Here is an 11,883-nt window from a genome sequence, read left to right on the forward strand (position 1 = left end):
TCAACTACTGAAGTTTTTATTTGTTTGTTTGTTTTGTTTTGTCTTACAATTTCAACCTTCTCTTTTCTTCTTCTCAAAACTCAACATTGTCTGGGGAGGGGTTGGATTTTGGATCTAGGTCCATTTTGTTCTTTTCTTTTTTTTTTCTTTTTTGGATCTAGGTCCATTTTGGCTTCTAGCGATGCTCACTGCCTTATGCTGCACTGCCTCTACAAGAAGGTTTTACTGTTGGGAAACACTGAGCTACAAGTGACTTTACATACATAAATATTCCTATATTGTTAAGGTATGCATTTCAAGATTTTATTCTGATTGACGTAAGAGATTTAGGTTGGTACAGCATAAGATCTGAATTGATTTCTCTTATGAAAACAGTTGATATTTTTAAAGAGATAGCCAGGATTTATAAGGCAAATATGATTATAGCATTGACCATTCCTCAGTGCTGATGATATTAGCAGTTCTGACCATCTCATGAAGCATTAAGTGGTCATTTTGAATGACATACAAAATAAACAACAAAGTATTTGTTTTTCAGAGCTCACATGTTGCTGGAACTACCCAATAGGAATGTTCTGGGTTTTCAGAAACATTTTTTCAATTTACAAAATAAAACACTGAAGCAAGTCAGAAATCTGTCTCAAATGGCAACAAGACCAATCCAAACTCTGTAGCTTAATAAGGGAAAGTATAACACCATGCAGTACCTGCTTATTCATTTAATCAAGAGCCCCAGATGTACCTGGAGATCTCCCTATCACCTCCTATGTAAAAACACAAAAAAATTCACTTCTTAAATTCAGCATACTCTTGAGTAAAAAATACTTGGCTTTCAGCTGCCCACATCCTTTTCCTAATTGTGATATGAGAAAAGGGGAACATAAGAAAAACATCCGTTAATGATGGCAACCTAGTTCATATTCTCTAGGCAACAGTAATAATGTGAGGAACCTAGGACACCAGGGGTCTTGTCTGAGAGTAATTAAGTAATTACAAAGAAAAAATAATTGATTTATGTGATACAGTGATGTTAACAAATCAACATTTCAAAACAATTCATTATCAACATAACCTTGACATCTTACAACTCAAAAACAAATCACTGAATTTTTACTTTGACTAAAATTTATCTTAGCATTTACATCTTATTTCTTACCTATTACAGCATTTTGGGGGTGTGGGAACATGTGTACTGGGGGAAAGAGATGAAAGAGGGAAGGAAACCCACCCCTTTTTCCCCCTAACTGGCAACTAGGAGAGAAAGGTCTCTGGGAAATGCTAAGGAAAGCTGAAGGTGCAAGCCACCTGTCTTCTAAGTGACTTCATGCTTTACAAAATGTGCTCACACTCCTCATGCACTTTGTTTCTCATGTCTACCTTGTAAGATAGCTGTTATTTCCATTTTCTAGTTAGGGATGATGACGCAGATCGGTTAGTTAACTTGTCAGTGGTCACAGAGTTCATGGACACCTTGAATCCTCTGCTGAGTAACAAGATTTTCTCTGAGGCACCTGGGAAATGTCATTTGGGGAGAAATCCTCTTCTGGGTTCATTCTTAGAAGTATTTTGCTAGTTGAAGACTTTGTTCATCCAGCACAAGTTGAGATGTGTTCTCTAAATCTAGTGTTTTCCGTTAGAGCCTTCAGAAGAGTCTCAGCCCTACTGACACCTTGATAGCAGCCCAGTAAGACTGTGACCTCAAGAATAAGTCTGTCTTGTTTTACACTCCTAAACTTGTGGTAATTTGTTACAGCAGCAATAGGAAACGCATGCAGATTCTGGTACCTGGAAGTGCCAAGTACCTTAAAATATAGAAGTGGCTTTGGAATAGGGCAATAGGCAGGTGCTGGGAGAATTTTGAGGAAGATGATAGAAAAGCCCTAGATTGCCTTGAAAACATGGTGAGTAGAAATATGGATGTGAACAACTCCCCTTGTGAGGACTCAGAAGGAAGTGAGAACAAATATATTACCTTAATATTTACATTGTCATAAATAGACTATAAGTAGAAATATTAACATTAAAGGCGCTGCTGGGGAGGGCTCAGGTGAAATAAGGAGCATGTTATTGGAAACTGAAGAAAAGAAATCCCCATCATATAATTACAGAAAGTTTAGTTGTGTTGTATCCTGAAGTTATATGGAAAGCAGCATTTGTAAATGATTAATTTGGATATTTAGCTGAGGAGATTTCTAAGCAAAGTGTTAATGAGGCAGCATAGTTTTTTCTTGCTGCTCTTAGTAAAATGTGAGAGGAAAGATATCAATGAAGGGAACTGTTAAGCACAAAAGAACCAGGAATTGATGAGTTGGGGGATTCTCTGCCTATCCAGACTGCAAAAGACACCAACCAAAACTAGCATATTCACTGTCAGGAAAGAGTGCTCTGGACAGAAGACCAAAAATGTGGCTGGACAGTTTTTCACAGTGCTGGGGAAGAATCAAAAGGTTGGAGTATTTAGTCACAGATCCTCATTCCCACACAGAGTATTACTCATTGAAAAGATTAAGCATGTGGTGCATCATAGCCATCTCTGAAAAAGCCGGAAATATAAATGGGATTATCCAGGAAATGAGGAATATGGTGGAGAACATACTCAGTGGAGAACATACTCCATGGAGGAGCCGATTGTCTCATACAGTAAATCCCTATGACAGACTTGGGAGACTCATGAAGTTCGGAATTTTGTCCCAAGGTTCCCAGACCTCATTTGGATGATTTATATGATGAGATATGAAACTTTTGAGATGCTGAGATTTTGATGGGTCTTTTTGGACTCTGAGTTGATGCTGTAATGGGTTGAGACTTTTGTGGATATTGGGATGGGGTGAATATATTTTGCATGTAGGATGGACATAATAAATCTTTGGAGGTTGGTTGGAGTACAATGGTGGGAAGAATAATGTCCCCCAAAGATGTCTACATCTTAATCCTCCAAACCTGTGAATATGTTACTTTATACAGCAAAATGAACTTTGCAGATGTGACTAAAATTAGGACCCTGGGATGGGAAGATTATCCTAAATTAATATGGCTTGGGTCCTTATTGGGTAATCACATGGTTCCTTACAAGAAAGAGGTAGGAATGTCAGCATATGAAAAAATGCTTTGCATTCTAGCAGCCTCTAGAAGCTGGGAAAGGCAAGGAAATGGATTCTCTAGACCCACCAAGAGGAATGTAGCCCTACCAAGATAATCAGAGAGAAATCTATATACACACTATAACAAAATCCAACACTCTTCAGGGTAGGATAACAAAATACAGAATCTAGAAAGATAGTGCTGAAAAACAATAGACTGGAGACATTAAATGATGTGGTGAGCATGTGCAACAACTGGAACTCACAGATAGTACTGGTGGACGTGTAGAATAGTGCAATTACTATGGAACGGGGACAACTTTCCAAAACGGTTGTGGGTATAAAAGTCTCTATCATATGACCCATAAAACTTGTCCTAGATCCTAAGGGTTTAACCCCCCAAACAACTAAATATATACCCACAGATATCTTGTGAAGGAACATTTACAGAAGCTTTATTCATAATAATCCTAAACTGGAAACAACTAAACATCAATTAACAAAATATGACGAAATTGTAGTGTTAATTCACATACATAATGAATGTAGTATAAATTATATAATGTATATACTACATTATACACACACACACACTATATAATACACATACACACACCCACACACACACGCACACTCACCCCTTGGGTTGGCCAAAATGTGTGTTTGGTTTTTTCCGTAAAACAGAAGATGTATTTTTTTAAAACATTTTATTTATTTTTAGAGAAGGGAAGGGAGGGAGAGAGGGAAAGAGACATCAGTGTGTGGTTGCCTCTTGAGCATCCCCTACCACAGACCTGGGCTGCAACCCAGGCATGTGTCCTGACTGGGAATTGAACCAACAACCCTTAAGTTAGCAGGCCCGCACTCAATCCACTGACCCACACCAGCCAGGGCACATCTTTCATTTTCATCAGTTATTTTATTGACTTGGATATTTTGAGTATGTCAGCTATCTCTTACTCTTGACTTCTACTGCGTAGAGGCCAGGGGTGCTGCTAAACATCTTCTTAAGCACAAGGCAACCCCACAGCAAAGAATTATTTGGCAAAAAGGTCAATAGTACCAAGAAACTTCACAAAGCACTTTTGACACATTCAGTCAGTCATAGCACCTTCTCTGTACACTGTGCAAATCTTTTTTATGCATTTCAGTTGTGTTTTTACCTTTATTGAAATACTAAAGCGTAATGCATCAAAAATGTTGCTTATTTTCTTTCATCTCCAATGTTAAAATGGATACACAAAAATTCAGCAATTTTGGTAATTTTTTAAAATGCATGCTGATATGATAGCTGCTACAATACAGCCAACAAAATTGTTTCAAATGACATTAAAGAACACTCAGCACCATTGGAGCCATCATATGAAAAAAACCAAATGAATTTTTTGGCCAACCCAATATATGTAAACTACTCTGCAGGGAAATAAAATAAATGAATTACTGACACATGGCACAACATGGGTGAATCTCAAAATTTGTAAGTTGAGAAAAAGAAGACATACACAAAAGCAGGTACTACAAAATCCCATTTATATGAAGTTAAAGAACAGGCAACACTAAATCAGAGTTCAAGGGTGGGGGCTAACTAGAATGCAGCCTGAGAAAACTTTCTAGGATGATGAAAATATTCTATATCTTGATTGGGATGGCAGTAACATTGGTATATACATTTATGAAAACTAATCAAATTGTACACTAAAAATCTGCACATTTAAATTTTACCTATCCCAAACTGTCTGAGGCATATCTTTGCAATCTCTTTTAAGAAAGATAGAAGCAGCCCCTGAGATTTAAGTGCTTGTTTGGCATCCACAGCTAGGACACTTTGTTTTTCTATTGATCATGCACTTGCACAAACACTGGCATCAAGCAAAACTACTCCATGACCATTATGGAAAAAGACAAAAATAAGACCATGTCTAAATACTGACAAAATCATCAACTTTCCAAATCAATAAGATGAACAAACATGCCCCAAACCTTACTAAAATTAGTGCCTGTCATTTATTTACCAATTACAGATTTAGCCTCAATCCATTCCTCTTTCCTTATAGGTGAGAGTTATTAAAGATGTTCAATAAAAAAAATGAAATCTTACCCTTTGCAACAGCATAGATGGGCCTAGCGGGCATTATGCTCAGTGAAATAAATCAGTCAGAGAAAGACAAATACCATATGATTTCATTTATTTGTGGAATCTAAAAAACAATATAAATGAACAAAGGAGGAACAGACTCAAAAATACAGACAACAGACTGATGGTTGCCTGAAGGGAGGGGGGACAATGGAGGACTAGGTTAAAAAAGATGAAAGGATTAAGAAGTACAAATTGGTAGTTAAAAATAATCACTGGGATGTAAAGTATAGCACAGGGAATATAGTCAATAATTTTTTTCACTTTATTTTTTACTGTATTTTTTCCATTGCCATTTATTCCCCTTGTATCCCCATCCCCTCAGATGTTATTACTCCTCATGTTTTCCTAAAAGTATCTTAAACTCTGCTAATTTTTAAAAACATTTTTTTTCTTTTTGGCTTGGGTGTTTTTTTCTACCTTATTTCCCAAATCACTGATTTGATCCTCGGCTTCATCCAACTTACTGTTTATTCCTTCCAGTGTGTTATTTATTTCAGATACTGCATTCTTTATTTCAGCCTTGTCCTTTTTTATGGTTTGTATATCTTTTTTCATGCTGTTGAGTATCCTTATAATCATTACTCTAAACTCTACATATAATAAATTGCTTGCCTCCATTTCATTTAGTTCTTCTTCTGAAGAATTCTCGTTTTTTTCATTTGGGGTCTGTTTCTTTGTCTTCCCATTTTGGTTGCCTCTTTGTGTTTGCATGTGTGTATTAGGTAGATCTGCAAAGACTCTAGTGCAGAACTACGTAAGATGCTACCTGTGACTGCCCCTGGGCAACTTGTTTAGAGCTATCAGTGATCCACAGCTGATTGCTCCCTCTGCTGGACCTGAGTGTGTGCAGAAAGAACCGAGCTGTGCACCAAGGCAGGCTTTTATCCAGCACTGGGCCTGGGGGAAGGTTAGCTGAAGTCTCAGAGCTCCCAGACATCTGCTTTCACCTGCAGGCTTTCTCTTAGGCTTAATCAGTGTCTCCTGCTGTATTCCTTAACCGCGCAGCTTAGGCACCCCTATGTTCATTGCAGCATTATTTACAATTGCCAAGATATGGAAGCACTCATCAGTAGATGAGTGGATAAAACAACTATGGGACATCTGTACAATGGAATACTACTTGGCCACAAAAAAGAAAAAATGTACCCTTTGTGACAGAATGGATGGACCTGTAGAACATTATGCTAAGTGAACTAAGCTAGTCAGAGAAATACAAATACCATATGATTTTTTTAAATACAATATGATTTACTCATATTTGGAATCTTGTGAACAATCTGAACTAACAAGCAAAGCAGAGACAGACTCACAGATAGCAGGCTGACAGCTCTGTGGGGTGTAGGGTTTAGGGAGCAGAAGGAATGAGCAAAAGAGGAAAAAGGACTCATGAACATGGACAATGGTCAATATTGTAATGACTATTATGGTGTAGGTGGGTACTAGAAATGTGGGGGGAAACACATTGTAAAGTATATGGTTATTTAACCACTGTGTTATATGCATGAAACAAATACAAAATAATATTGAATGTAAACTGTAATTGAAAAATAGAATTTAAAAATAAAAAATAAAATAGAATAAAAAATTATGTTCAATCAGAACAGTCTCCACTTTCTGACAGTATTTTATCAACAGAACAAAACCTTGTTTCCTTAAACCCTTTCCAAAATCCTATAATGTATGCCCCAAATAGGTCCTTCTTAATGGTCTCCTATTTAGATGAATGGCGTGTGTTTTCACTACAATAAGCAATAACTCAACTTGTTCAACTACAGGTGTGTTTCCATTGGTCTCTGGCTGGAGATCATTAACACCATGTATATGAACATATTGTTTTGTAATTTTTATTACTTTATATAGCTTGAATATGATTTTCCATGTCTTCATATATTCTACATTATACATATTATGGCTACATGATTTTCTGTTATTTGGGCATGCTAGAATTTTTTAAATAAACCATTATTTTTCCAGTAATCTGGTTTTTTCCTAATGTTTCACTATAATAAGCAGCCCTAATGAACAGTTTCAAGGTTAAACCTTTAAGGAACTTCATGATTATTTCATCATGAGAAATTCTTTTAAATAAAATTACTGGAATTATTGGCTCAAGAGATATAAAACATAATACTAAATTGCACTCTAGCCTGAATATAAGATCTTAGAAGCTATGTAGGACAGCATTTCAATCTACTTCAAACAGACTTTCATTTCCACCAATTCTTTGCATAGCTCTTACCAATTTTGCATCTTGTCAACTCTAATGTTCATTTCTTTGTCCTCATCAAACTAGACTTCTCAGTATCACTTGATACAAATAACTTCCCCTACTTGTTGAAATTTGTCCCTATCTAGCTTCCAGGACACCATCTTTACTTGGGTTTTTTTTCCCAATCATTGGACGAGGAAATCATCATTTCCCCATCATTTCCCCTTCTCAGTCTGCTGGTTCCTCTTTCTCTGCTATGTTCTTCAGTAGGGAGAGTGACTCTGGCCCTCTGACTCTCCATCAAACTCTCTGACCAGGTGATCAACTCAACACTCATGACTTTACAAGCCATTTTCATGTTTGTGACTTTCACAATTCTATATCCTGCTTTGACTTCTCCCCTGAGCACCAGAAATACATACCTCTCTCCCTATCAAATTCTTGATCTCCTCAAATCCCTGAAATCCTATCTCAGGAAATGGCATCACACTATACACAGATGATCAGACAAGAAGCATACAGCATGGGAAAAAAACACCTTCTAAGCTTCATTGTTGACTTTTCTCTCCTTTATATGCCACATTAGTTCCATTAGCATGTCCTACTGACTCTACCACCAAAAATATATCCTAATTCTAAATACTTCCTATCAACCCCAGAGTTACAACTCTAGGCCAAGCCACTATATTCTCTCCTGAAGGACACTGCAATGGCTTCCATGGTTGACACTCTCACCAGATCATATCCAAAAAGGAAAACCAATTTCACAGAAGAAAATCAAAGTGCTGTATTCAAAAGAGGAGGAATAGGCTGGTGGGTGGCCAAGGACAACAAATGACCTCTAAGCTGGTTTCTACCTATTTTTAAAAATGTTTACCAATTTTTTAGGTGACATTTAAATGTTTGCTTTGGAACATCCAACATTCCTATATTATGCTATATTACAAACGTTTCAGACATAATTTTTCAAAGGATAGATATTGAATGGAAATAAAAATTTAATATGTATGTGTAAAGTCTTTTAAAAATAAACTAGATGGAAAATAGTGGTGAATGTTTTTTACCATGTTGGAGAGTAGAAGGGCTTTTTAAACAAGAGGTATACCCAGAAACTCTTAAATACTAATAACAATAGTAAAAATAATTATAGCAGGTATGAAAGTATAACAATGCTTATCATATAAGAGCTATTAATAATTGGAAGTGGTTAATCATCATTTATTATTAATCATACAAAAACAAAGAGAAAATTATGTCCTTTAAGGATTCCAAAGTCCATCAAAAATAAATAAAAATTAAGAAAAAATAAAGTTTTATTTTTATTAGTATCAAATTGGTGAAATTAAAATGATTTATACCAGTATTGACAGGATATGGAGAAACTGGGACTTACATAAATCATTAGTAGTAACACAGTACTTTGGCAACATCTATTAAAGTGTAAGGCACACATATATTTTGACAACTCCAAAATTCTACGCAAATACTTCCCCCTAAACCCAAAGATATCTGTGTGTGTGTGTGTGTGTGTGTGTGTGAGTGTGTGTGTGTGTGTGTGGTCTATCTCTATAAAATCATTACAAATAATGATTTCAGTAAACTGACATAGAAAGGTATCTAAAATATATTTTCTTCCATTGATCTACATCTTTGTTTTTATGCCAGTACCATGCTGTTTTGATTAATATGGCCTTGTAGTACAGTTTGATATCAGGTAATGTGATTCTTCCAACTTTGTTCTTCTTTCTCAAGTTAATTGTGGCTATTCAGGGTCCTTTTGTGGTTCCATATAAATTTTTGGAATATTTGTTCTAGTTCTGTGAAATATACCATTGGTATCTTAATAGGAATTGCAAAAAATCTGTAGATTGCTTTGGGAAGCATGGGTATTTTAATGATGTAAATTTTTTCTGAATATGGTATATGCTTCCACTTATTCTTCAATTTCTTTTTTAAAATTTTTATTTATTTATTTACTTGAGAGAGAGAGAGAGAGATTGGTTTATTGCTCCACTTATTTATGTGTTCATTGGTTGATTCTTGTATGTGTCCTGACTAGGGAATCAAACCTGCAAACTTGGCGTATCAGGATGACACTCTAACCAATTGAGCTACCCGGCCAGGGCTCTTCTTCAGTTTCTGTCTTCAGTATCATAATTTTCCAAGTACAGGTCTTTTACATCTAGATTAATGGAACATAATAGAGAACCCAGAAATAACCCATGCCTTTTTGGTCAATTAATGTTTGACAAAGGAGGCAAAAACATATAATGAGGTAAAGATTTTCTATTCAATAAATGGTGTTGGAAAAATTGGACTGATATGTGCAAAAAAAGAAAATTAAGCTAGATCACCTTTTTACACCATACACAAGAACAAACTCAAAATGGATTAAAGACTTAAATGTTAGACTCAAAACCATAAAAATCCTGGAAGAAAACATAAGCAGAAAAATCTCAGACATTTCTCACAGCAATATTTTTCCTGCTATATCTCGCCAAGCAAGGGAAACAAAAGGAAAAAAGAAGTGGGACTACATCAAACTGAAAGCCCAAGCACCCATCAGTAGAACATATGTGCATAACTCATAGACACGGACAACGGAGTGGTGACTGCCTGAGAGAAGGGGGGTGGGAGGAGGGTAGGGGCTGGCAATGGCAGGGAAAATGGGGACATCTGTAATAGAAACAACAACTTTTTTAGAAAGCTGTGGTCCATTTATACAGTGGAATACTACTTGGCTGTAAAAAAGAAGGAAATCTTACCTTTTTCCGACAGCACGGATAGACCTGGAGAGTATCATGCTAAGTGAAATAAGCCAGTCAGAGAAAGACAAATACCATATGATTTCACTTATATGTGGAATCTAATGAACAAAATAAACTGACAAACAAAATAGAAACAGACTAATAGAATATACTGACAGCTGTCAGAGTTCTGGGTGAAAAAGGTGAAGGGATTAAGCAAACACAAACCAACCAACCCTCATAAGACCGGAGGGAAAGGGGGATGGAGGGAGGTACGAAAGGTGGAGGTCCTGTTATTTCGTCTTCCCAGATGAGGTACAGTGAGATAAACTGAGGCAGAGAGGCCCCCAGAGCTATTGTTCATACCATACAATTCCCCGAAACATTCACTTTTAACTGAATGAAATCAATGTAAGAAATTCCCCTCCAGAAATGCTCGATGAATTCTAGGCTCTGAAATATCAATTCGCTGTAACAAGGCACCAAAATGCGTTTGGAAGCCATCCATCATGCATAATGTATAACACAAACCTAAGGCTTATTACAACCTGTACTGGTACCGGAAACCAAATTCGGTCCCAACGCTTTAATATGCACGCGTATGTTGGGAGAGAAGCACAAAATCCTTTATCGTTACACAGGACCTCAAAAGGCGCCGTTTTTTTACTATCTGCTTCCGAAATCATGGAGGGGACTCTAGGTCATCTGAATGGCGCGCAGTCCACGGGGCCCCGGCAAGTTTTGACTATCTGCTCCCGAAATCGTGAAAGGGACTCCAGGTCAACTGGATGGCGCGCAGTCCACGGAGCCCAGAGCGCATGCGTGGTCCGGGCCGCGAGGCCGCGCGGCCGCGCGGGGAGGTCTCCCGGCCGCTTACCTGGTGCGCCGGGAGCGTAGGCACAGAACGAGGAGCAGCAGGGTCGCAGCAAGGACCAGGCCCGAGGGGCTGAGTAGCTGCGGCAGCAACGGCTCCAGCAAGATGCGGCCCATGCTCACAGACCCGTCTTCCGCCGTCCGGTTCGCGCGCGACCGCGATGAGCTGCTCAGGTCTCTCTCCGAGTGGTGCGGCCGGCGACTCCGCAGAGTGGCGCGGTTTCTCGTCTGCGCTCTCAGTCCGGCCCTAGAGGCTGGCCTGCCCTCGGCGCTCTCAGGAATGTCACTGCGGGACCCCTGGAGGCTGGGCCTCAAAGTTCCCGGACTCGCCTCCCCCGGCACAACCCCCACCCACGCGCACCGCCCCACTCGGCGACCGCCTCCCTCCCGGTCGCTCCTTGGGTTGCTCCTTAAAAACGGGGCGGGAAGAAGGGCCGTAGAAGGGGAAAGGGTTGGGATTTCCCGAGAGCGAGCCTCCGAAGGCCTAAAGGAGGGGGCTTTCTGTTCTGAGTTGGCAGTGAGTGTGGCTTGGGTTCCCCAGCCCTTACCCCGCGCCTCTCAGGAGGGACCTTGCTTGCGCGTTAGGACAGTGGGACTGTGCTCGCCGCGCTCTGGCACCGGGGACCTCTTAGGGCAGGGCCGGAGAGCCTGGCAGGCGGATCCGCAGATACCTGCGGAGTGCGTTGGCTCGCGCCCCGTCGTCACCCTGCACATCCTATTTGCTTTTGTTGAGAGCCTATTGTGTGTAGGGCCAGTCCCAGGGCCCGGAATACCGAGGCCCGGAATACAGACGTCCTGCGGACCCTTCCAAAGCCCCAGCGTGGCACGCAGCCCAGC

General features: G+C 39.1%; 1 protein-coding gene across 2 annotated transcripts in view; it reads right to left on the reverse strand.

Annotated features, from left to right (window-relative positions):
* Nucleotides 1-11,375, reverse strand: part of LOC129084169 (cytochrome P450 7B1) — a 165,114-nt gene extending 153,739 nt beyond the window's left edge. For both annotated transcript variants that reach the window (XM_054590198.1, XM_054590199.1), the window contains exon 1: nt 11,051-11,375. In XM_054590198.1, the coding sequence (XP_054446173.1) occupies nt 11,051-11,163 (113 nt within the window). In that variant the 5' untranslated portion in view covers nt 11,164-11,375. The remainder of the gene's footprint in view (nt 1-11,050) is intronic.
* Between the last annotated feature and the right edge of the window lie 508 nt (nt 11,376-11,883).

This window comes from Pteronotus mesoamericanus, unplaced genomic scaffold, assembly GCF_021234165.1.
Source record: "Pteronotus mesoamericanus isolate MK-2021 breed Mesoamerican mustached bat unplaced genomic scaffold, CSHL_Meso_final scaffold_174, whole genome shotgun sequence".
Taxonomy (NCBI): Eukaryota; Metazoa; Chordata; class Mammalia; order Chiroptera; family Mormoopidae; genus Pteronotus; species Pteronotus mesoamericanus.